At 41.2% G+C, this 27,716-nt stretch overlaps 1 protein-coding gene across 1 annotated transcript in view; it reads left to right on the top strand.

Annotated features, from left to right (window-relative positions):
- Nucleotides 1–27,716, top strand: part of DLGAP1 (DLG associated protein 1) — an 812,994-nt gene that overhangs the window by 622,273 nt on the left and 163,005 nt on the right. Inside the window, exon 5 of the mRNA XM_082699052.1 lies at nt 2,756–2,970. Coding sequence (XP_082555178.1) covers nt 2,756–2,970 — 215 coding nt within the window. The remainder of the gene's footprint in view (nt 1–2,755; nt 2,971–27,716) is intronic.

The following is a 27,716-nucleotide window of genomic DNA, read 5'->3' as shown; positions in this document are numbered from 1 at the left end:
ATCTTGTTGTAGGCTACCTTTAGGTGTATGAATAATGCATTAATTTTTAAGTCCCATTCCATACAACTTCTTAGCTTCTATCATTTGAAAACAGTTTCATTGAGAGGTATACAGAGTAAATACTTTACAGTTGGTTCCCTTAGCAACAGTTGCAACCCATTGTTAGTGCAAGCCCAAGTTCCTACCATAAACTAACTTTGGGAAAAACATCCAAACAGAAATTTGCTATGTTTCATCTCATAATTGATATGACCTCATACAAGTTTGTCCTTAGTCTCTGACATATTCCAGAGACCAATGTTTATTTATGAACTGTGAATCAGTACCAAGAAATGGCCAAGTGCTACGTGCATCATCTGTGACCCTCAGCTGTACCAACGTAATTTATAAAATGTAATTGCTAAGCCAATAATGAGGTTCTGAACATGATCATATTTTTCAGTGAGTCACCTTCCAACTGAAGGAAAACAAGGCTGTTCTAAACATCTATGATTTCACTAAGAATCTTCCTTGTTGCTATAGTGATTTTTTGATGCTTTTTAGCTAAAAAAGTAAAAACTCTGCATTGTTATTACCATGATCAACAAACAGGAAATGGATCAGATGTAATGGATTACAAGGTGGCATGGGACTATGGCTCTTTGGTTCTATAGGTACCCCAGATCATAGCCCAGAAAGAGAGAAATAGTATCACATAGTGGTCAAGAGAACCAGGTTAGAACTCAGTACCTTCGCAGCTGAGACTTATGTGTCCCCATATGGGGCTTGACCTCATGACCCTGAGATCATGACCTGAGTCAAAATCAAGAGTTGGATGCTTAACTGATGCTGAGCCACCCATCAACCCCTTTATTCTGTTTTTAGGGAAACATCTATTCTCACTTTCTGGAATCTATAACATTTAGGAACCTGTGTCCCATATGTGTATGTGTCATTGTGAACAATTTTATGAATGCTTCTGAGTTAAAAATTCATATATTATTAATCATAAAATTTAGGTTAAGTAAATTCTAACCTTTGGAGCCAAACCAAAATGCTTTGAATGCCAGTGCCATTATGTGTTCTTTTATTAGTTGTGTGTTCTTTGGCAAATTCTTTAAGTTCTCTGAGTTCTTGTTCCTTATCTGAGAAATACAGAGAAAAATTATGCAGAGTTGTTACGTTGATAAAAAAAAAAAAAAGATCCTGTAAGCAAATCCTTTCGCATAGTTAAATGTTAATGATGAAAGAATATATTATTTGCTGGATAATCACTAAGTAGTTAGCATCAGAATATTAAATACCTATTAACCTTCTCATTGAAACTTGGACAGTTCCCGGGAGCCCTTCCTGGCTACTCCATCCCCATTACCATTACTGATAACTCCTACTTCTAGTCTCTCTTTGGTGCATGTTCATTTATGGCACCATTTCTTAAACTTCCTGACAGGTTGATTTGGAACTGTTCACAAATGTGTTTATGCTCTGTCTTCTCATTGCTGTTAAATCATATTAAGGACAAAACCCAGCCTTCTTTGTTTTTTGGTTTCTTTTTTTTTTTTTAAGCCCTGTGCAGTGTTCTATGCACTGTGGACTGTTTGTTGCTTCTTTTTTTTTTTTTTTTTAAGATTTTTATTTATTTATTTGACAGAGAGAGATCACAAGTAGGCAGAGAGGCAGGCAGAGAGAGAGAGGAGGAAGCAGGCTCCCTGCTGAGCAGAGAGCCCGATGCGGGACTCGATCCCAGGACCCTGAGATCATGACCTGAGCCGAAGGCAGCGGATTAACCCACTGAGCCACCCAGGCGCCCTGTTTGTTGCTTCTTAATGGATAAAAAGAGTGGTCATTATGCATTTCTTTTACTAAATGGAGGAGTTATGAAATCCTAGGTTGAGTCCATGATGAAGTGGAAAATCTAAGTGGAACTGAAGAGAAAATCTTAAAGAAGCCCTCTATAGCATAGTGTAGTGTTCCGCTGAATTCAAAGGAAATGATTGTAGAAAAAGAAGGAGCAGTGTACTAAGAACATTATCTTATATGCTATCCCCCAAGTGGGGACTTAGAATAGGATCCAGCAAAGCAAGAGGAAAAGAACAATTCAGATAAGTAGCTGTAACAGGTAAGTAGAGAAACTCTTCAGGGGTGGGGTGTGCGTGTGTGTGTGTGTATACAGAGGCAAGGAAAATTTAAATTAAGAAAAGGCCACTTGCTTTCATGAGATCACTGGAAACCTTTAAAGACTGCTTTAAGCAGATCTATGGAAGATGAATACAAATTAAGAGGGGTTTAGAAAGAATAGGTTATTGAGAAGTCCATGTACCTGGTTTAGGAAGAAGAGAGATTCTATACAAGACAGTACAGATGGAAGGTGTGAGGAGGATAAAACTGAAAGATTCTTACATTTTAAATGACAGTTGACAACAAATAATTGAAAAGTTCAAATAAAACTGTTCTCCTTTCCAATGGTATTCTTATTCAAATTATCTCTTGAAATTCTTATTCTTATTAGCATGCAAAAAAATCAGAAGTAAATCAAAGCCAATGGTTTAAATTTTTCCTAATACACAGGATGTTTTAAAGATTAGGACATGGATTTTCAAGGATTAAAATGTTTTTAAACCAATTACAGTAAAACACCGTTATTGAGAAATGAATCTTGAAGTTTTAGATCATTTATCTATATTACCCATATTCAGGGTCAACCAAAAAAAGAACAAAAGGAAAGGAAAGTATAGGATTTTATTAAAGATGAATTATCTGTTTTCTATGTGAACAGGTTCCTCAGGATGACTGGACAGGGTACACCCCTCGAGGTAAAGACGACGAAATTCCATGCCGAAGAATGCGGAGTGGCAGCTACATCAAGGCCATGGGGGATGAAGACAGTGGTGACTCTGACACAAGTCCCAAGCCTTCTCCCAAAGTTGCTGCACGAAGAGAAAGCTATCTCAAAGCTACTCAGCCATCCCTTACAGAACTTACCACACTCAAGTAAGTGTTTCCAATGCTCTACTTCCAGTGGTCCAGCTCCTTACTCTAGCACCTAGAAGCAGATGGTGTGACTCCTAGAGTAATCAGGGCAGAGTACAACCTACAGATGGAGCAGTGCTATGTACTGAATGGTCTATTGATTTTGACCTGGGGTCTGACATCTGTATCCAGTGCCTCAAAGACATGGGCATCCAGGTGCATTCTGCAGAAATCATAAACTGAACCCCAAAACCCAAGAAGAAGAGTTTGAAACAATCCAGAATGGCTTTTGAAATGAATTAAGACTTCTGGTCAATGAAAAGATCCATGTCTTTCAACTCTCAGATGTTTCCTTAACCACTAAATTTTCAGGGCAACTCTTCCTTCTAAGACCCTTCAGTTTTTCAGATAATTGAGTAATATAATAGGGCAGATGATCTTGGAGAGACTTGTAGAAAGTGGCTATGCTTAAAAATTGAGTCATATGTGCAGGTTCTTGATACAGGTTTTTAATTTGGACACTAAATACATAGAATTTTTAAGACCTTGAAAGTGATTTTTGGGGGGCTCCTGGCTGGCTCAGTCAGTGGAACATGTGACTTTTTTTTTAAGATTTTATTTATTTATTTGACAGAGAGAGAAATCACAAGTAGGCAGAGAGGCAGTCAGAGAGAGAGAGAGGAGGAAGCAGGCTCCCTGCTAAGCAGAGAGTCCGATGCGGAACTTGATTCCAGGACCCTGAGCTGAAGGCATAGTCTTTAACCCACTGATTCACCCAGGTGACCCAGTACATGTGACTCTTAATCTCAAGGTTATAAATCTGAACCTCACATTTGGTGTGGAGATTACTTAAAAATAAAATATTTTAAAAAATTATTTTTGGTTTTGAAAAATACAGTTATAAGTAGTCCTCACTTCCTTTGTGCTATTTGTAAATTGAAAACATCATTACAGAAGAAACTACTGAAATTGATTATTTTAAACAAGACCCGATTAAATTTTAATATTATGTATGGAGAGTAAATCAGAACCTTGGAATATATCAGGGCTTGGATCATCATTTGAAAAACAGGAGTAATTGGCATTTTTTAAAAAGTGCCTTTTCCCATATTTTGAGGGAATACATACTACCATTCATGCAGTCATATTATGCTATAAAATAAAATATGAAAAGACAAAATAAATAGAAAAAGGCCAAAGATATCAGGCTAAGGAAAATAAACTAGATTATTAACAGAGAACACTGAAAAACTATAATCTTTTACGATGAAAACATTTTTTTTTTTTTAGATTTTATTTATTTATTTGACAGAGAGAAATCACAAGTACACTGAGAGGCAGGCAGAGAGAGAGAGAGAAGGAAGCAGGCTCCCTGCTGAGCAGAGAGCCCGATGCGGGACTCGATCCCAGGACCCTGAGATCATGACCTGAGCCGCAGGCAGCGGCTTAACCCACTGAGCCACCCAGGTGCCCCCGATGAAAACATTTAAATAGCAAAATGCATTACATCTTAAATAAGTGGACAAAGGGAGTCCCCTCACAAATTTTTTTTTCAAGGTAGCAGTGGAATCTCTCCAGATCATTTCAGTAAAAAATTACTACCAATGGCATTAATGAACCAACCCAACAAAGTAGCTCTTCTTTCTTTCCTTCGGCTTCCAGTTGCCCTTTCTCTTTGTCTTGATTACTCAGGTATTGGTTTTCTAGGGCTGCATCCCCAAGTCCCGCAAACTGAGTGGCTTGAAACAACACACACTTGTAATGTCACAGTTCTGGAAGCTAGAAGTCTGACATCCAGGTATGAGCTGGGCCGTGATCCTTGAGAAACTTGGTAAGGACAACCCTTCCTGGCCTCTTCCCAGCTTCTGGTTGGGGCTGGCAATCGTTGGCATTCTTTGGCTTCTGGTTGCTGTACTTCAATTTCTGCCTCTGTCATCACATGGCCTTCTCCCTGCTGGGTCTTCCCACAGCTGTCTTAGGACACCACTCATATTGGATTAGAACCCTCCCTAATGACCTCATCTTAACTTGATTAAATCAGCAAACCCCAAGTAAGGTCATGTTCACAGGTACTAGGAGTTAGGACTTTGATCTATGTGGGGAATGTAAGTCAACCCATAACACTGCCACACAAGGTCAAAGTAGATCAAGGATATGAAAAATAGAAATAGGTTTTTGTTGTACTTTGGCACACTTCACAGAGGCTCAGAAAATTAAATATATATCCAGTCTGAAAAAAAAAATTTTTTTTTTAAACTGGATTTGTAATAAAGGCAGTCTGCCAAGGTGGTTTAAAATCAGGGTGGCCAAGGATAACTTCTGGCAAACATCATCTATGGACTTTAAAATATCTCTCCACTAGAGACAATAATAGGCAGACACAGCCATGGTGTTAATTAACATCCTCCAGAAGAAGCAAAAGAGGGAATGCTTTGGGCAAGAAAGTCATTTAGACCTTCAAGAGCTCAGTTCCTCAACAAGCAGTGGGACTCTGCAACCTTCAGAGTCCCTTCTGCCACTTTTGTATCCTGTTAGTTGATCTATCAAGATGCATTTGTCACATCAGCTGAATGACATGTTAGGTCTCAGGTGTGAGACACAGGGATTGCGGCTGCTCACGGTAATACCCAGGAGCCAGGAGCACAGAAAGGAGTGGAGCTCTGACGATGCTGAGGACTGGGGTAGGTGCAGAAGTCACCTCTCACAATTATGCCTTGGGCTACTCCCCTCACAGCTTCAGGCCTGGAGGTGATCTGCTCTGAAGTCATTAGAACTCTTTCCTTTTCATGTTGCTTCCTATATAGTATCATCTTCCTTTCAAGCCCAGGCCCTATTTTTACAATCATCATATATTTCTTTGCTCCAAAGTTTTAAGAGCAGCAGTTTTTTTTTTTTTTTTTTAAGATTTTATTTATTTATCAGAGGGGGGGTGGAGAGAGCGAGCACAGGCAGACAGAATGGCAGGCAGAGGCAGAGGGAGAAGCAGGCTCCCTGCCGAGCAAGGAGCCCGATGTGGGACTCGATCCCAGGACGCTGGGATCATGACCTGAGCCGAAGGCAGCTGCTTAACCAACTGAGCCACCCAGGCGTCCCAAGAGCAGCAGTTTTTAAAAGTTTTAAGAAAAAGACAAACACAGATAGTCGCCAAGCTGTTGGTAGAGAAGGCCAGCTACTTCAGATACTGAAAACAGTCATAGAGCTGAGTTGAGTTAGTGACTATTTTCTTCCTCCAAACCTACGGAAATTCAAAATGGCAACCACTTTACTGGGGGATCCCTATAAATTGAGAAACTTTTTTTCTTATTCGAGAAGGAATTTCACCAAACCATCTCTATTCTTTAGCAAACAAGACCACATCTGACCGTCATTCAAATATACCTTTATTTTCTCAGCTACCATCCTATTCCCCAGGCTTACTTCCCATAGTTTTGTTTGTCTCCATTTATTCCTCCTTGACCTGGTTTAGGGATTCCATTCCTCTCTACAGTCTACCTATTATGCTTCCATCACACTCAACTACAGATGATTCCTAGTGAGTTCTAGTTTAATGGTATTTAAGGAGGCACGTAAGAAGACAAGGGAAATATACTACGGAGGCAAAAAATTCAAACAATGACATGACTTATAATCACTGCTGTCTTTTGTTCCTTAATGATGTTTTGACTCAAGACCATTATTTCTCTAGAAGTTTGAAGCATTCAGTCCCTCATGAGAAAAAAAGAAAGATCCCATATCCTGGAATTCTAGTTCCCCAAAAAAGAAAACTATATTTTTGTTCTTACTTCTTTGACATTTAAGTCAATTTTTTTTCCTCCTTCCTCCTCAGCAATTCACAGCTTTAAGGATGAATCATAGCCATGAACTAAGATAACTAAAATTAGCCAAGTGAGATTGGGGCAACATTTTGTTTGAGGTTTTCAACTCCTATCTTCTGTCAGAAATGCTGGAGAGAAAGCACTCCTGTTCTTTCTTACATTGTTTTTCTCTTTTCTATTTTTATAAAGGCATCTTGAGGGTTTATTTACATCACCTACGTCATTTATTTATTACGTCCTAAGGTCAAACATTCTAGAGTCAGGAGCAGGCTTCAGACAGTGAACTCCATCTTTGGGCCACAAAATTTCTGTAGCTACTCACTGAGAACCATTATATCTTTCATTTCCTTGTTTCCCTTCACAGCTGGTAACCAATCCTTTCACCTCACCACTAGCTTTGCTTTCTTCCTTTGGTATTAACCAACAATGAACTTGAAATGAATTATCACTCAAGAATATTAGTATTTTCAAATAATAACTCCTAGATGCTTAATAGTAAATTCTCAGGCAAGTCAAGGGGAGATTTGGGGGCCAGAATTCCCCTAAACCTCTCCACACCTTGACTCTGATGAATTTAAGTCTTAGTTGGATTTGTTATGGTTTGCTATTTATTCTAGCATTGAGACTACCGCCTGCAACTCTGATTAGCTAAAACCATGTCTAAATCCCATCTTGGACTTTTCCCTCCCAATATTCGGCAGAAAGCTCTTTTTAAAAAGTGAGCTGGCATTTAAAAGATTCTAAAGTTAATTTCAACTATCCATTAATCCTAGGCAAATAACACTTTAACATTTCTTCATACATCTTTATCTCTTCATCCAAGTACTAAGAAAAACCTCCTCCTGGAAGAAATAGTCTCTAACATTATAGACTTTGAAAGGTCTCTGGAATTGGCAAGGAGGGCCCCAGGTTTCTATGGACGTTTGGCTTTGGGGGTGACAAGTTAGACAGAGCTCTAGCAATTTGATAAACTACCTAACAAAAGGTTTCAAGAAGGTTCACATTCAGTCCTTAATGTCTTGAAGGTAGATAGTTTTCTGTTTTCTGGATGGCTAATCCTCTTAATCTTCGTTCTTTTCCTGATCCTGAACACTTTTTTTCTTTTTTTTTTTTTTTTTTTCTTAACATAAATTGTGGAATAGTGAATAGATGTGTGACGTTGGCAACTGGCTTAATGTCTCTCAGCCCTACACCCAACCCACACCTAAACTAAATGAGAGGCTCAGGGTCTTAGTATGGATGGTACCACTGAGACAACTCCCATCATAAAACCCCTCACACTAACCCCCAACGTCTAGGCCTGTAGCAGACAGCATCAGCCAATCCTTGCATTAATTAAGGATGCCAGTGCCCTTCCCACTGAACACAGATCTGGTTTCAGAATGCTTCTCAACACAATTCTCCAGCCCTCCCTTCTCACTGACTGGCCATGCCACCGGGTACTGTCTCCCATCCACGTGGTCTCTGAGAGAACTTGCAGCACTACGGTATGCCATTGTAAGGATGAGGCACAGAAGATCTGGGAGTTCGCAGTGTAAAGACAAAAGGAGCAATATTGGTAAATAAAATAATTTGAGAAGAGAGAGATGGGGTATTCTCCTACAACTTTAAGTCTGGAAATTTAAGAATGAATCCATTTTTTATCAGGAACCCAAAACACGCTTCTTGATAGAATCACTGTTTTTGGTTATCTGTGTATAAACTTCTTGTTCCCTTTTTTCTCTCTAGACACGTTGTGTCCTCTGCCGGTTCCTCACATTCCACAGGCTCCTCCTGCCCACCTATAGTTCCTCAGTTCCTTCTCTCCCCAGAAAAAGGGGAACTGGGATATATGAACATGAGAACATTGACATCTTTTTCCTAAGAATATAAACCATGTTTAAGAACACGCCCATATATATCATCCCATCTTTGTCCTAAGTGGTATGAAATGTCTCTATTTTCCTTTGTTGTCATTTTCCCCAAATGCTTTGACACTCCTCTCCTACCTGACCCTCTGTATAGTTTTACATATAACAGCAGACGCTCTTTACAGTGGAAGAAAGAACAGAATAACACAACCTGACACCACAATATTGTGACTATAATTCAGCGATATAAGCTCAAGATAGGTTCCCATCCCTTCCCCACCACAGTACTTTCTTCTATTACATTCTATCTTCACAACTCCCCACCCCCAGCTTCCAAAATGGAAAGAAATGGAAAACATTTAAAACTAAAACTCATTCACTTGCTCATAGAGAAATTATCTAAATATGTTTCAACCCCTTGCTAGAAATAAGCCTCATTGAAAAACAAAACAAATAGTAACTGGTACAAGAAATTGCCAGTTATATTCAGCTCAGATCACCATTCCCAGCTTAAGAAAAACCAATTCCTCTTTGGGGTATGAATGCCTTCCTCCAAATGAGATGGGCGTGTGTGAGCTCTCTAGTCTGTACCATATCCTGGTTTCTTGTGATATAATCTTAAGAAAAGCCTCTTTGGGAAGGAAACTTGCATAGATTGGCCTGTCCCTACAAGGATCATGACCCCGGAGGAAAGAACTTGTGTCTTTTGTCTCTGTGAGGGAGGTGAAAGAATGAAGAGAAATTCTGACACATTTTAGAGAAAGGAAGGAGATTTTAAGTTTTAATGTTCTAAATGCCTGAGTGCTAAGGGCTCTACATTCCTTTTTTTTTCTTTTTTTTTTTTAATCACCATAACTCTAAAAATGAAATTTTCCCTGCTTTACATATGAAGAATCTACATCTCAGGGAGATTAAATAGCTTGTCCAAGGTTATATGTCAACTAACCATCAAAGGTAAGATTGGAGGCCAGGCATTGAAAGCAGAAAGGATAAGAAGCTGAAACATGGTATGATCGGTTTCCCCAGACCACAGAGAGGAGGTACATCGGAGGGCTCAGCACAGAGGAGAAAAGGAAGGTCTCCCAGATATGGACATTTGCCAAGTGGCACCCAGGAAAAGAGCTGAGAAAGCAGATTAGATGGCGGGGAGGGGGCGGGGGCAGGGCGTGGTGTCAGAGGCTTCAGTGAGGTACATCCTGGCCCTGAAGGTCCTGCAGGCTCACAGGCAGCCCAAACACCAAGGACTTTGAAAACATTTTGATCTGGGCTTGCCCTGGGGTGAAAGAAGGAAGGACCAAAAGACCAATGGATCAGAGATAAAGGAGGCATTGGCTGATGGAGGTTACAGGGAGAAGTGATAGACTCTTAGAAGCCTGGGTCCAGCTCCTTCTGGACTATGGGACTATGTAATAACAAACCTTGTCCCTATATCTGTTCCATGGCTGTATGGTATATAACCTGAACTATCTTCTCAGGACCCAGCAACTCCCCAAAGACTGGAGAAATGTGAGCAGGGGAAAACCCCCAAAGAAAGTTCTGGAAATGAAGACTCCCCAGTCCCTTCAGGTGATACTGATCAAAAATGCTACCCACTGGCCTGCCAGGAAGACTTGTGTTTGCAGGAAGCTTTAAAATAACTTTATGTTGCCTATCTACTGGCTCCCATCCCTTCAATTTAATATCTGCATTCACTATTAAAGTGCAGATAACCAGGTAACAGAGAACACCCTGATTGTAATCAGAAATGGTATTCATGTAAACACTCACTCATTTATTCAATACCTTTAATACTGAAGTACTGTGGAAGACATTTGTACTTGGTTTCAGTAAATTTATTAAATGATTTGTTAAAATCTGGTTTCCACAGTCAAGTGGAAAATAGAGCTATAGATATGTTTTTATATAGACAGATTTTATTTTTATATCTGTATTTTATATAAATAGATTTTATATAGGCATATATTTATACATCAACATATTATATTTCCACATATTTATATAGAAATACATATATTTTTAGAGATATAAATATACCCTAAAAGCTACTCTAGAGTATAGAGGTGTGCTTTAAAATTTAAGAATGGTGGAAGAAGGCACTACATAGAATAGCTTCAGAGGCTGAAGCTATTAAAGTTTATTATTTTGTCCAGAATTTTTTTCTGGTCAGAAAAAATCCACTTTACTTTCTATGGAGACAGTGTTTTCTTTTCCTTTTTTTTTTTTTTTTTTTTCACTGTAAATTACTATTGTCAGCATAGTCCATGTTACTAGTTTTGTTTTCATTTTGTATCATTAAAGCAAATCCTCCTCGTGCCCCTCAGGTGGTAGCACACTCTGAAGGAAAGAGAAAAGCTACTTTAAAGGAAGCCTAAGCAGACATATTAGGAGCTGCCTCTAATCCTTCTTGAAGGCAGGCTGTGTATGAATCCTAAACAAATGTACCTTTACAGAAAACTCTTATAGCAAAACCACTGACATTCTTACATATAAATGAGAGGAAATGAGATAAAAACTACCACCCAAGGATTTAGATCAGCTGTAAGAAGAAACTTCTAATCACGAAGTTATTAATTATGAAATTAATTTGGGAATTTGGAGAGAAATTTTTCCAGGCACTTTTGAAAACAACCTGGATTGTGCCTCTGTGAGAGCTTTGCTAATTCTGCTGGGTGACTTGGGTGGAGTTGAACAGAATCTCTGTGTGGGATTTTCCCGACCTATGGGATCTAAGATTTCAGCTGAAGACCAGCGCCACGTCTTCTTATCATGTACATTCATCCTGCATTTTAAAGTGAAACATGCAGGAAGATGAGATTTCTAGGCACCCATTAATCCCTGAGAATATCACTGCTCTTCCTGATTCTTCCCCTCTATCACCCGAATTACCATTTTCCTAAATTCAGTCTTAAAACACTTCAGCTCAAACTCTCACCTATTCAGGTTTTAGGGCTTCACGCCTCATTTGAATGATGAAAAGGACCAATCTCTCTTGCTGTGACCAACCCGTCTCTGTAATAACTCCTTCCATAGACTTTCTACCTGGTTACTGAGACATCATCTCTGACTCTGACTGTGTCCCTGAACATAGTCCCCAACAGCATTCAGTGTCCCAGTAAGACTCCATTCTTGTTGGAGGTCTTCTTTTCTGCTGTTCCCTTACACATAAAACTGAGCTACTAATTGATCTTAGGATCTACTGTGATGGCTTCAGACCCATGCTGGTCAGGATAGGTTAGATTACGCTAGGAGTGAAACACAGCTCCTAAATCACAGAGACTTCCAACAACAAAAATGTATTTCTTGCTCATGCTACATGTCCATCTTGGGTCAATGGGGAGCTCTGGTCACTGATCAGTCAGGGACCAAGTTTGGAAAGATTTCCAAAGTCATAAAGGCAGGACAAGAGCACAGCATCTTAATGCTGCCATCCTCAAGTGAGAAAAATCACCTTCATTCCCATTTCATAGGCAAAAGCTAGTGGCATGGTGATGTCTATTTTCAAAGAGGGCAGAGAAGGCAATCTTACCATGTGCCCAGAACACGGACACACGAAACAGTATTTGACAAGCAGCACTAATGACTACTGAAGTCTACACTTCTGAGACCAAATATTTGGCTCTCTCCTTCTCCTGCAGACAAATTATATTCTTGCCCCATCACCACCATCAAAGGGAGAAAACCCAAATCCCAGTCCTATCCTGAACCTCAAAATTTATGATCTGTGGGTGATGAATGATAATCTTTAGAGCAGAGAATAATACATAGTCATATCTACATCTGGTTCAGATGTAGCTCCTTTACACCTGGAGATTATCAGACTCTAACAGAAAATGACCTGCCCCCTACATACCCATTTACCATGGTGGAACAAGGACAAAACATCCACAATAAGGACTTCCATCCAAAAAGAAGATGATGGGGACAACAGTAGTCATTGGTCCATAGCAATTCTGCAATACCATTAGAGAAGATGTTTCTTGATTAGGCTACAATTCTGCTCCCTAGGAGCAACTTCCTTACACTGTTCTGTCTCCTAGTTCCCTGCTCTGGAAAAGTCTTCAATTTCTATTATTCTCCTTGACCATTGCCAAAGTACACATCTGGAAATGTGTGCTTTGGACCCCAGGAGACATTTTAGGACTCCCTTTGTTACTCCACCTTCTAATGTAGCCTTTTGGTTCTTCTAGCTGTATGGCTCTCTCACAACTGTATGGTCGGGAAAATCCTATGAATTCTGATGAGTTCCCTTTAAAATTCAGCACACTCATAGAACCCTCCCAGATACAATGATCATCTTTGCTTTATTTGTTTACCCTCCCACCCCCATACCTCTAAGATACTCATCAACTTATTAGCTGCTTCCCTCTGAATCATTTCGTCTAATCAAGGTATTTATCTAATTGCATCTTCATTCTAAATTATCTGACTCCATTCAGATAATCTATTTGAACGATAGTGTGAGATAGTCACATCCTTGACTTGAACCTTGCCACCAGCACTAGTTTTCATCATACCTTCATCACTCAAAGCACATTCTTGGGTTTACCTTTTACAAACTGGGTTGAAATCAGTTGCTTCTTCCAAATCCTTCAAGTCTTCAAATGTCTAGCCTCCCCTTACTCCCATTCCTTGCTATTTACAATCTAACCATTTTTTTCTGAATTATTTCAAACTGTATAATACCTTGTTGAAGGCTGTCAATAGCAACCAACACATGCCATTAACATTGTGTTTTGCAACTACCTCCCCTACAGTTATCAGTTCGCTTATTACATCATCTACCTTCCGAGTTGTTGAGAGTAACAGTTTACCAAATGATTCACCACTGCATAACCTAGATCAGTATGTTTCCAGCCTCTAATAATTGCCTTGCTATTTGCTACCAATTTCTGAAGGTATACCCATATATTTTAGGGTATTTTGTGGTTGTTATTCCATGAGTACCCCATTTCTGGTACAAATTTATGTACTAGTTAGGCTAGACGAGGTTACGCTCTGTTGATCCACAATCCCCAAATCTCAAGAGTTTATTCCTTGCTCACAATATGTGTCCACTGTGAATTGTCAGGAGACTCTGATCGTTGCAGTCACTCAGACACCCAGAAAGACAGACAGTATATCTCAACAGGTGTGTCCATGATCACCAAATCAGAAAAAGGGAATGTGGAGAATTGAGCACTGTTTCCTGGAAATGATGCATGTCATTTCCTCACGTTGCTCACATTTCATTACTAAAACCATCCACATGACCACACTAATTTCAGAGAGACAGAGAAGTGCAATACTACTATGTGCCCAGAAAATGGAGAGCTGGGTATATTTGGTGAAGAGCAGTAATGGTATCTCATGGTCTTTGCTTACACGGTTCTCCACCCTATCCCCTAGGAAAGCCATCTCCTCTTCATGTGTTCATTCAATTGAAACTAACTACCACATACAGCTAGAGTGCAGGCTCTGAGAGGAGATTACCTAGGCTCCAAATCATAGCTCTGTTGCCCCTAGATGTGCTACTGTCGGAAAAACCATTTAACCATTCTGTGCCTCAAGAGCAGGAGAAAAACTCTGCATTCTTTTCCATCTTCCTCTCAAATGTAACCTCTCCCTGTTGGCTAGTATTTCTTCCTCTTAAGAATTCCCTACGCACTGTCTTCAAACATTTCTCAAGGTAGCTGTAGCTTTCTTACATATGCTTCTATTTTCTCTGTCCCCACATCAAATGCTGTCTGAAGTAGTGTTTGCAAAGCACCAGGCAGAGGGTCAACCCCAAGGAGTCTAGATGAATGTGAACTTACTACTAAACAATCCCTATATACCTCAGGTGGCTTAAAAAGCAGCTTCGCGGAGTAGCTCTAACCCTAGTTGTTGAGTTGAACTTCCATCTAATATCTGCCCGCCACTGTTTGGCTGTGTCTGTGCTTGCTCAGACTCTTTACCTTCCCCGTGCTTCTGAATCTGTGGTTTTCTGCAAAGCTCCCTGTTCCTTCTCAACCCTTCTTAGCATCACCAGCCCACCTGGAGGCTGGGAGCTCAGTCTGGCAGGTACACATTAGCATGTTAAAAATATCTATGCAGCCAGCCCGAGTATTGTCATCCCCTCTGCCCATTAGCATATTTCTGTTAGTTCATCTGGGGAATCCCTGTTCATTCGAGTTCTCTTAGGAGGAGGGGAGAGGCCCAAGACCAACATTAACTAGTCCTTTTAGAGTTCGAGAAGGATTCTCTGCATTGATCACATTAACTGCTTAGCTTTCTTTCAAGTTGATCTGCTACTCAAATAAACCACTGAGGAAGAAATAGATTTGATCATCTAGCCTGATAACAAGTAATAGTTTAATTTTCTTTCAAGCCTACTTTTCAAGCTAAAATTACACGTCATAATTTAACAAGTGTTTTCAGTCTATTTCATTTGATCCTCCCAATGGTCTCAGAAGGAATTTAGAATTGATTTTTACTAACACTTAACCAATAAACCAAGGGCTCCACATGATTATGAGCCTCGGGAGGTAGAGCCCAGCTTGGTCTTGGGTCTTAGGCTCCAGCCATCTGCTTTCCACTCTAACTTTCATCCTTCCACTGCCTCGTGGAGCTCTGGGAACTTTTTCCAAGTAAGACTATCTTCACCATCTGGACATTGTTCCAAGCTTCTAGCTCAGAAACTTCTTTTAGTTCTTTGGACCACTTCTCTTTCCCAGAAGAAGCAGAGCTGAGAGCTCTAGGTATAGATCCAGGTTACCACCTGCATATGAAGTTGCCACCACCTCAGTAGCATCATCCCTGGGCCAAATCTTAAGAAAAGTAGATGCTATACTGTGGGTTTGGGATCCTGAGGATACTGGGCTGATCCTAGAGCTCATGTCTGGAGAGCCTGAAATTAAATAGCCAAGAAAGAACCACTTCCTTGTATTGTTTTGCCTGCTTCCTTTCACCTAGCAAAGAAAGGTAATGTCAGGGTTTCGGAGCAGGAGAAGCTGAGAATTAAAGTAGCCACACTAAAAGACCAAAAAGAAATAAAATAAAGTAACATAGAATAAAATAGCCACATTCTGCACCTATCATCATTGAAAGAAACCACTCGGCGATGTTGGCTGGTCCAGTCTGCCAGTGAGAGCCAGTGGTGTGCACCTCTCCTCAAATCCAACTCACCCTTGTCACCCTGGTAACTGGCCATTGGCCATGATGGGACTGTTGACACCACAGAAATCAACAGACCCTACAAATCAGAGATTTTTTTTCCTTCCCAGAGAGCCAGTTTTTAAGCATTTACCTATATACCACTGCACAGTATCTTCATGTAACCATCCTTCAGGGAAAGGATAAAAGGCAAATCTTAAGAGCAAAACCCAGAGGAACCTCAGAGATCATTCCAACCCAGTTATATTACAAATGAGGAAGTAGAGGCCCAGAGAAGAGCAAGGACTTGCTTAAACTACTTGACAAATTTTAGGATCCAAGTCTTCTCACTTACAATTAAGAATTCTTTCCAGAGAAATCAAAGTTTTCGGGCTGCTACATTCCCTGAAGGAGACAAGAGAAAGATAAGGCTCTGCCTCCTCTACACATATATGTTTAAGTGCTACCAAAACGAATAAAACAATTTTGTATAATTATTTGTAAGTTTCAAAATAACATTATGCATGTTGCCTCAGACTAAAAGTTCTGTAATTGTTCAGAAAATAGAAAGTTGAGGTGCCTAGGTGACTTAGTCATTAAGCATCTACCTTTGGCTCAGGTCATGATCCCAGAGTCCTGGGATCGAGCCCTGCATCGGGCTCTCTGCTTGGTGGGAAGCCTGCTTCTCCCTCTCCCACTCCTCCTGCTTGTGTTCCCTCTCTCACCATCTCTCTCTGTCTCTCCCTGTCAAGTAAATAAATAAAATAATGAAAGAAAGAAAGATAGATAGAAAGAAAGAAAGTAAGAAAGTAGAAAGTTATTATGATAGAAACAGCAAGGGAAAGCTTCATGAAAGAGAAAGGATCCAGCCTGGAATTTAAATAATTACCCACAGATAAGAGACTGGGGAGAGAATGTGTCTGAATATAAAGGAAGCAAGCTGACTGACGCAGGATAAGGGGTATTTAAAACTGGGAAGCTATCTTAGGAGAGACAGTGAAGACTTCTACAAGCAAGATCCTTAAATGAGAGAACTCGTTTTGCTTGAATCCAGTTAGTGATAGAGAATCGTTGATGGCAGAGGAAGAAAATAATGTCAGTGTTGTTTTAGAACAATGGCCTACATGGCGTGGAATTTTAAAAAGTCAATTACAGCAGAACTTTTCTCCCATCTAGATAATGTTCTACGATATTTATATGGGGATCTACATCTGGAAGGATGTTTTCTAACATCTCAGTAGTCATTCTCCCTGTGAAGAGACTTTATGGCTGATTTTTCACCCCCGTCTTTTGCTTTTCTCTCTTATTTGTTTTTCTTTTTGTTTCTTCCTTTCATTACTGTATAGCTAATTTGAACAACAAAAATCTCCTCAAACGATAATGGCTAACACCAACTAACAACAACACCAGTACATAAAGTAATTCTAATTCCTAATTCTAATTCCTCAAGACGGGAATTATTATCACCTTGAATTATACAATGAGGAAACTGAGACACAGGAGGTAAATGGACTTGCCAAAGGTCAGAGAGCTAGACATCCATAGTCAGGATTAAAATCCAGAGTCCACACCACTAACCACTATTCTACACTGCCTCTGGATGTCAGAGACACAGGAAGACAGTATGAAATCAAGTAAATGAGCCCAAAGAAAGTTGCAGAGATCCAGGTATGAGGAAACCCTAGAAGTATAATACCAGAAAGGCCTGTTATGCAGAATTACACAGATAAAGATACGAAAAATCAAAAGCCAACCAAGAATGGGTCATTTCCCTTGTCATTTTCCCTTATATGTTGTGGCAATACTCTACACCACAACAGATTTTATGCCTACACACATCTCTTTTCTGTTTAGGAGTAATGAAAAGATTTCCATTTTTATTATTATAAAAGTGCTCATAAGAATTTCAACAGCACCAATGAGTATTCTAATAATATGTAAAAGTCTTCCTTCCTCTCCATCCCTTTTTACTTCTTAGAGGTAAGAATTTTAACCAATTTTTGTGCATCCTTTTAGAAACATTCTAGGCAGACATTATATAAACATATGTCCATACTTTCTTGATATGCATGGTTCTGCAATTTGCCCTTTTTGCTTAAAATTATTTCTGAAACATTGTTTTATATACATGCATGTAGATTCGTTTTTTAAGAAATTCTTTTTGACAACTGCAAAGTATTCCATTGTATGGGTATACAATAACTTAGGCAACCACTTCCCTTTTTGCATGGAGAATAATTTTTTTAGTGTTTTTTTTAAATGTGTGTGCCAGAATTCATTGTTTATGCATCACACCCAGCATGCAGAATATTCTTTATGCAAAGCCAAAGAAGGCAGAAAGGCTTAGTCATAAAAAAAAGAGATATTTACAACATATCAAAATGATCATTAGATTTTATCTCTTGGGTAAGAGAGCAGGAATGAGTAAGAATTTTAAAGTAATTTCCATAAACATGAAGGCTTAGGATCTCAAAGCACTTGATCATTTGAAGAGAATGAAGATAAACAAAAAGCATGATGTAGAGTGAAATGTTCCCAGCCATCAAATCAAAGAATATAATCACAAAGGCTGCCTTTTCAATTCCTTGCAGGCAGGACTGGGTCCTAAGACTTTGCTACTCAGGAGGTGAAGATAAACAATTTACCACTGCAAAAACAATCCAGGGGGCCATTGTAAAAATAAGTTAATTTTTGTTTGTTTTTTGTTTTTGTGACTTACAGTCATGGTGGTATTTGATCAATAGCTAGAAATTTCCAGTTTATTTTCCTTTTTTAATATTTTGAGATCTGCTGAGCTGTTTAGAAAACAGATTAAAATCTTCTTATTCTTCTTTCTCAGGCTGTCTCACACACACACACACACACACACACACACGCAAAAAAGCAATCATCTTCGGTAAAGGAAAGTCTTAGTATTAGCAGGAAGGAAAAGTGACCCTTGGGGAGAAAAAAATCTAGGTTTTCTCCTTTTGTTTTGATTTCTCAAAATAAGGTAAATCCATTAGATGCCTATGCTGCCTGACCCCCCTGGACCATCCTTGAGTTTATTTAAGTAGTAACTATGGCAACCACCCACGCTTTAAGTAGCTGAGCTGAGCATTGTGGAAAACAGCTTGGTGAGCCTGTCTGGCTCCCATGTTCATTTCCTGTACCCTGGTGGTAACTACATTAAATCTAAATGGCAATTTAAATACATTAATAATGGTTTTTGTTCTCCTTTATTATTCTTTAAAGATGTATTTATTTATTTGAGAGAGAGCAGGGGGAGGGGCAGAGGAAAAGGGAGAGGGAGATAAGCAGACTCCCCAAGGAGCACAGAGCCCAACTTGGGAGGCACTTGATCTCATCACCCTATGACTGACCGAGCCGCCCAGGCACCCCTGTTCTCCTTTATTCAAAGAAACACACTACTTTTTAAATGACATGATAAAATAATGAAAATATAACATTGCCATTTGAGTCTGCTGGCCGCCCTCAACACTGTGAGAGATGGAATAATTTCAGGAACCAGAGGAAAGCAGTGAAGAAAGCCCAGCAGGAACAGGTCGCTTGCCCACCACCCCTATGCCCCACCTCCTTCCCTTTGCCTTCATCACAGTGCCCATTCCTCAAGCACCAACCAACCACATTAGACAGATCACAGAGCACTGGTGCAGAGGCAGCCCAAAGTCATAGGAAAACGCATCCCTTGAGGCTCCTTTGTGGTTCAGTCGGTTAAGCGTCTGCCTTCTGCTAAAGTTATGATCTCTGGGTTCTGGGATTGAGCCCTGCCTGGGGCTCAGTGGGGAGCCTGCTTCTCCCTCTCCCTCTGCTTCTCCCCCGCCTGGGCTCTCTTGTGCTCGCTCTCTCTCTCTCTCTCAAATAAATAAATAACATCTTTTTAAAAAAGAAAAGAAAAGGCAGCTCTGAGGACAGATCTGGACTTTACCGCTTCGCAATCTTAGACAAGTTACTTAACTTTTCAAGGCATAGCTTTTGTTGTTGTTGCTATGTGGGGTTTGGGGGGAGGGTTCTCATTTTTTAAATAGTTCTGATTTTTTATAACAGATATTATATTAATTTATAATATAATTATAATTTATAATATTATAAATAAATATTGTGAGAATTCAGTGAGCTAACAAATATTGAGCACCTCATCTGAGATGTTTTAGTCAGTAAGCATATCTTTAGTGTTTCCTATGCACAAGATACAAATTTTACTTAAAAATAAACAAACCTAGAAGAAAAAAGACAATTGGAAAACCATAAAAACGGATACATTTACGCAGACTAGGTTACTCACACACGTGCAATGGGCCAAGCCAATTATGTAGACCCCAGCCAGGCTCTGTGAGATTCTTCCTCCTTCCCAAGTCAGTCCTGGACTCTGTTTTTCTTCTATTTTGTATCTGCCCTTGGCCTTTGATCCCTGTAGGCACGTCCCTGGTCTTGGGCTCCAAATGGAAGATACTTCCCTGACTGACCTGAAGGCTCCCTGGCTGAAGGATCAATCTGCTTCTACCAAGCCCTCCCCATGTAGACTTTCATGGCTGAGAACATATATGCCTTCCCTAGAAATCCTCTCTCTGTCCTTTACCCACTTCTCACCAAGGCATCTCCTTTGTTGGAAGACTTCCCTGGCAAAAGTAGCGGAGACTGATCTGTGGTTTGGTAACGTTAAGTGTTTGACTTACTGTTCTAAATGAGTACCTATGCCTATGTTTCCAGAAAATCTCTGTTTGAGGAGTAGGTCTTAGAGTGAATCAGATCCTTTGGCTTAGTACCTCATGATGCATTGATCCCTTGACTCACTTGACCAACCTGGGTAAAAGTTACCCCTCTGATATTGTACTGGACAACTTTTCTGACCCACCACCAAAAATGTTAAGAATATCCCGTTTCCATGCTCACTAGCCTTAAATATTTTTTTAATCTTTCTTTCTTCTTTTATTGTTCATATTTTCATCCTCTGATCTATACTGTCAAGTAGATTCATTATCTGCCTCTGAGAACAGTAGTTAAAGAAATTGTGCTGTTGCGCCACTGGAAGAAGAAACTACTGAAAAATGCATTTTTTAATTATTAAAAATGAATTCTGGTGATTATTTTTACCAACAAGGCACCTGTGGCTAGAATTTGCTTGAACAGCATGATGAGAACACACCCACTTCCATCTTCAAGGTGACTTTAGCTCTTAGCTTAGTGGCTGAAAGCTTGTGACTAATAGGTCCATACCATGTTCATGGACCAAGCTCATGTGACCAGTTTTGGTCTTCTCCCAGGATCTCCTGGATGGATTGTCACTCAGTCATATTTTCTCTCTTCCAGGCTCCTCAAGAAAACACACTACTTAAATCCTTTCAGTGGAGTGCTGTAACTATTAGAAATATTTTTTCTTTTGCAATAACTATAAGAGTATTTCATTTTTAGGTAGTTTCTACAGTTTTAAAAGTTTGTTATTTATGGTCTCATTTGATCATTAAAAAGCCTCCCTTCTCTGCAAAGAGATTCCACTCTGCAATCTTCTCTTTGCAGAGAATCCATTCTCTGCAAAGAGAATCCACTCTAAGAATCCATGACCACTTACAGGTCATGAACACAACTGTGACTTAGCTCAGGTCTTCTTACTCTTCAGCCAGAATATTTTCTAAAATATTAAATGCCAATGAGAAGCAAGTAAGGGACAGCATTTTTAGGAAGACAAAAGCATTGTTTCCACCAAATCTTCACTATGAGTAAGTTCCCAAGATGACCTTGAGTCTAGAGTTCTAAGTGCTGTGCCTATCTTAATCACAAATTAACTTACCTCTCTCAATCTCTACCCTAGAACCTAGGATAGATACAAAGGAAGGACATGAGTGGTCAACCTCAGGGAACATATTTGCCTGAGTTTGTTGGGGAAACCCAGCTGCAAGTGGCAATAGCCCAATAGTCCAGGAGTATTACCTCCTTAATCATGTTAACCCTTTTATCACCAGATGAGGTCTCTCTATCCTTGACCTAGTCCCGTATCCCTGCGCATTCCACTTGTTCAGCCTCTTAGCATTGCTACATGCCTCAAGAGATCATATAAGGAAAGAATAATAAATTTTGTTGTAGGTTTGGATTAGTATATTCAAAGAGAACACGTGTGTTACATTGGAGTAATTTGCATTCAACAGGCCATGCAACTCTGAGAGGTAAAAATAAGGATGAACATATTTTTTAAAGATATCTAAGTTTGCCCCCAATAAGAAAATTCCTGTCTGTTTCAAGGGCTTTGGGGACTTCTGAACTTCTCACGACATCCAGCTTCCCTGTCACTTAGGACACTCTGTAAGTGGCTCTGTGACCCTCCTGACCCAGGTCAGTTACACACATCCATAGAGCATTAAGGGTGACAATTCAGAAATAAGTGTGCAACTCAAGAGGAATGAAGTTGGCTGAAGTTACTTCCTCCTTATCAATAAAGAAGTTTTCACTAGATCGTTCTACAGTCTCTACGATATTCTGTCTTCTTCAAGACACGTTATCCCATCACAAGGAATGAACAGACAGGCCTCCCAGTGGGACCCAAAGAGACAGCAACTTTGCAGAAGTCAGCCATGGTGGGAGAGGAAACTAGTGACGCACTTTCTCTCCACCATATGTTATCAAATTAGCCAGATCCTGTGTGCTCAGAATTGGCAGAGCCTCCTCTGCTGCTGGATACATTGGACTGTAGCTCCCAGATATGCAGCTACCTTGATAATTAGGTAGCGTCCCTGCCAACTTTTGCAATCTGCCCTCTAGGAGGCAGCCCGCCAAAGCATGCCTCTGTGGCCATGTGTGAGCCCATGTGGAGGCTCCCACCCCATTGTTCTAGGTGAGCCTTTCCTGCCCCACACAAAATCCGCAAGTGCAAGAAGCTCTCTTCACAATAGCAGATCCTTCCAACATAGTGGAAGTGCCAAATGGGGAACATCCTGGGTTGGTTACTCGTGGGCTCCTCTTCAGGCATCAATTCCCACTGCCATAGTCATGTTCAGTAAGGTATTAGAAGCATAGTTCTTAACAGAGAGTTCTGAAGTCAGAAAAAAAAAAAAATACCAGGGCCTATAGCTGAGATGAGCTTCAGACATACATCACAATAATTGTCAACTACATGGAGTCTCTATCTATATCTTATGGCCTGTCTTATTGTGGGTCCCTGAACTGCCTCCCATGCTGTCATGGTTAGAGAAGGATTAAAGGAGGAGCAGACATAGGCGGGTATGAGGGCAAGCAGTAATAATAGACCACCTGGGACCTAGCCACTCACACCCACAGAGAAAGGATGAAATGTGTACAGTTAGGAGTGAAACACTCAAATGTGGGGGATGTCTTTGTCCATTTATTCATCTATTCAACAAATACTTAATACTTGCTGGATACCAGACACTCTCCTAGGTGCTGCAGATACTGCAGGAGGCAACACAGAAAGTAACCCATGGAGCTTGTATTCTAGCAGGGTAGACAAAAATAAGTAACATAGGTAAGTACAGGGCAGTTTAGGTAGGGATAAGTGCTAGGAAGGAAAAAATTAAGCAGGGGAGGTGCCTTTCAGACAGAGTGACCCTGGAAGGCCACACTGAGAAAAGATATTTGGGAGTAAGGTCTGCCACTGTCCAAGGGAGAAGGATTAAGGCAGGGGACAGTAGGTGCAAAGTCCCTGGTGTGTTTGAGGTACAGCACTGGGGCCTCTGTGGCCAGAGCAGGGTGACAGGTCCCAAAGGGAATGGAGCCAAACTGATGACAGGCCTGGATGGCACTCTGGACTTTATTGAGGGAGATGGGGAGATATTAGAAGGCTTGCAGGAGAAGGGCCTTTTTAGAGAACTTCTCTGGCTGTGTGTGTTTGTTTGTTTGAAACTAAAGGGGACCAAGGCTAGAAACAGGGGAAAGTGATGGTAGTATACCAGAGGGGGGGGGGGGTAGTCACTAGGGCTTGGATGGGTGGCAGCATCAGGAGACAGCTTTTTTGAAGGCAGAACCAGTGGGGATCAGATAGGGATCCAAAGAAAGAGCCAAGACAATGTTCTGGCCTTGGGGGTTTAAGCAAGGGTGAGAGGAGAAGATGTGGGAGAAAAGGATGGAAGGAGCTTCTTTCTGCCTAGTAAGTGTTTAAAGCCAATCAGAAATCAAAAAAAAAAAACATTTACCGGGCATCCTTGTTAAAGGCCTTGCACTTTGCCATGACTTAGGCCAGGGGAGATGATGAGGATGAGCAATGCCTCCCATTGGGTATCCCACCTGTAGTACCAGGGATTCCCCAAAGCCCACAGGGGGCATACCGAGCCAAAGACATCCCCACTGCTAGCAGAGAGTGGGGACAGTCCCCAAAGAGGGAATTTTTTTAAAGATAGATTTATTTATTTATTTATTTATTTATTTCTTTGAGAGACTGTGTGTGTGCAGCAGGGAGGGGCAGAAGGAGAGAGAGAGAGAATCCTCAAGCAGACTCCTCGCTGAGTGAGAGCCTGATGCAGGGCTCGATCCCACAACCCCGAGATCATGACCTGACCGGAAACCAAGAGTCCAACGCTTAACTGACTATGCCACCCAGTTGCCCTTCCAAATAGGGTTTTAATGGCCTTTCTTCCATAAAACTGCCCACACAGTATATAAGAAAAACATAGCAACTTTTAAAAACATGAACCGATATTTAAGAAAATTATAAATGCTGTAATATTTTCTTCCAAAATAGTTCCTCGTCCAAAATCACAGCTGTGCATCACCTTTTCTTGCTCTCATGGGAGGAGAGCAAGGTCAAGCTAACCCAAGGTCAAGCTAACCCAAGGTCAAGCTCCTCTACGAGGATGCTACCAGCTCAGCACTCCTAAGAGGACATATTCTGTTTGAGGCTGCTCAACATTAGAAATATCAAGCCAAAACCTTATTCTGCTTAGTCCAGGCCCCACAGAACATGACCTTGGAGAATAATTACCAACATATCTGAGAATCTGCCCATTTTTACCATGACCAACTTGGCCACACTTGTGAAACAGGCTGGAACCACCACCCCCCACCACACCCAGAGACCAGCAGGGATCAGAGAAGTTCCAAATGTGTCAAGCCAAGCCTGGGTCAGCTGGTCCTTCTGCAAGGCCATCTTGCTGACTAAACCACATTGTCTGTCTCAACCTGGTCCCCCAGAAATGGAACCTGAGGTAATGCTTCCACATGTTCCACCGAGGGAGGGAGGTATGAAGCTGGGAAGAAGGCTGAGACACAAGGTGAGACAGTATCAGGCTGGCCAGAGCTTTGTGGGAAAACCTAACTGTTTACGTGGTTCCCTGGGACATCTCTAGGGAGGAGATACGGAAGCCTGTCATACAGGAACAGTCCATCAGAGAGAGAAAAGCGAGCAGTGTATCTGCTAGTTCCTTCCAGTTCTGGTCTCTCATTAGTCAAAACTTGCTCCACAGAGTATTAACTGGGCCACGCTTTCTTTTTTTTTTTTAAGATTTTTTTATTTATTTGAGAGAGAGAGAGCAAGTGAGAGAGCACAAGTGGGTGGGGAGAGGGAAAAGCAGATGCCCCACTGAGCACGGAGCCTGACTCAGGGACTCAATCCCAGGACCCTGAGATTATGACGTGAGCCCAAGGCAGACCTTAACCAACTGAGCCACACAGGCGCCCCATGGGTCACACTTCTGAGTTTTACCATTTGGCCCCTCCAGTCACCCAGTAAGGAAAACTGAGTGTCCACAGGCCCAGTGGTTAGTTTCCTAGAAACTGAGGCCAAGGAGTCAGGCAGGGCCAAAAGGACTTGGGAAGAGCATCAGCTGTACCCAGGACATTATCCTAGCAGTTCCACTAACTCAGGCTCAATGTGGGCTACCACCAGTGCCCACAAAAGCCAGTCTGCACGCCAAGGTGTGGCAGGAGCCCCTGCAGGCCATGGGGACACATGCCGTCAAGACGTCACCCTGTTCCTTTGGGTCTGCAATGGAGGCTGGGCCAGGAAGTGAGTAACAGAGCTCAGCATCCCACTTCCAGGGTGGATGGGGTTGAGAGGAGGGAGGTGAGAGGGTAAAATCTCCATCACAGAGATCAGTATGACACCAGGGTAGAGCGTACCATCGCAGGGACACCTGGGTGGCTCAGTCAGTTAAGCATCTGCCTTCAGCTCAGGTGAGGATCTCAGGATCCCAAGATAGAGTCCTGCATCAGGCTCCCTGCTTAGCAAGGAGTCTGCTTCTCCTTCTCCCTCTGCCCCTCCCCCCAACTTGTGGTTCATCTCAAATAAATAAATAAAATCTTTAACAATAGAAATAAAAAGAATGTCCCATCTTAATATCCTAAGGACACACAGCTCAGTGGCAGGAAGAAGACTGCTGCTCTGCAGACCTGTGAGTACCCGGGCCAGCCCATCATGCAGCTGGGCCATGGCTCCTGGATAAGATACCGCCACAGTAGTATGGCTTGAGTTAGAGCTCTAGCCGGCTAAAAGTAGACGGTTCTCCGTGCAGAGGTGGGAGCAGTTAGGAACTGACACATTGCTTTGCCATTAAAAGTGATAAATTGCCTGTTTTCCATTTTAATCGTGCTTCATTTTAATGCTCACCCAGAGCAATAGGCTTTAAGACGCTGAGATTGTTATACTTTCTAGGCAAATAGATTTTAATTCATATAAAACACATGGCCATGTATGTATAATACAGGATATTACATAATGATGATCATTGACCCCTATGTCAGTAGTCTGTGTGTTTGTGCATGAAGAAGGTTTCTATCAATATCCACCACCACCTCCCACTTCACACACAAATATGTACACACATATATCATCTTGTTTCAATAAATGGAATCCTGCAACACAGACTAAATGTGACAGCTCTGGATTCAAGCCAGTGTTAGGAGTCCAGAGCCCACTGTTCCTATGATCTACTTTGTGTTTTCTGAACCCATTGTAGTAACAAATGTGCATGAAAAAAATATGAGGGAAAAATGCTATTTTTCACAGCTTTCCCATCTATGCTGACTTCTAGTGAGTACCACTGTGCTATACCAAGCCAATTTTGATTAGTAATTATCATCATGCCCTGCAAAGTTGCTAGAAGATAAGGTGCTTGTCAAGTATATTATTACAATGCCTGTACCTCCTTTTCCAAGGGATATCATTTTTCATATCCTGATGAGTTGCCACCAATTCCCTACCTGTTCTCCAGAAACATCATCATCGTTGACAGATCTTTATTGCCTCATCCCAAAAGCCATGCCCATGGCAGACCATGGAGGTGAACCTGCACTAATTGATTCTGTCATTTCTAAGAGGCAGAAACCACATCTGCAGGAGCTTGGTTGGTTCTTTGTTTTAATGAAGCACACGTAGCTTCCTGGTTTGTCTGTGCCTGTCTGCAAAGTGACAGTGATTTATCTCATGCTAAAAGCAAGTTCAGGGGCCTCCTTGAGAAGCACATAAATCTACCAGCCCCCCGTGACAGAGGCTGAAGCCCAGCCAGATACCCTCATGGTGACTCCTTCAGAGGAAAACTTGCTCACCTCCCAAAGCCAGAAACTTTGTGCCATATTCGTGATCCCTCTTTTCTCCCCAAATTCTTTTGACAGAGAGAGTCATGAGAGAGGGAATACAAAAGCAGGTAGAAGAGAGTGGGAGAGGGAGAAGCAGACTGACCACAAAGCAGGGCTCATCCCAGGACCCTGGGATCATGACCTGAGCCGATGGCAGATGCTTAATGACTGAGCCACCCAGGCACCCCTCCCCCAGATTCTCTTTCCAAATTTGGTTATGGACACATCATGTTTAAAAGAAATGCAACAAATGCACTTCATTCAGTTCAATCTAGTGTCTGCCTCCTGCTTTCCCTGAAGCAGCTAGATAATAACCACAATCAAATCCAAGGTCCTCATTTTAGAGACTAGAGAAACAAAGACTCAGGGAGATGTTGAAATTATCCATCAGAGAAGTGGTACCCTTCACCTAGGTGCCTGCTTGCTCTACCACTAAACAGAGAAAAGGAAGCTCATTCTAAAATCCCCTCAGAGA

This window comes from Mustela nivalis (genome assembly GCF_964662115.1).
Source record: "Mustela nivalis genome assembly, chromosome: 14".
Lineage (NCBI taxonomy): Eukaryota > Metazoa > Chordata > Mammalia > Carnivora > Mustelidae > Mustela > Mustela nivalis.
This window is presented reverse-complemented; position numbering and strand designations above follow the sequence as displayed.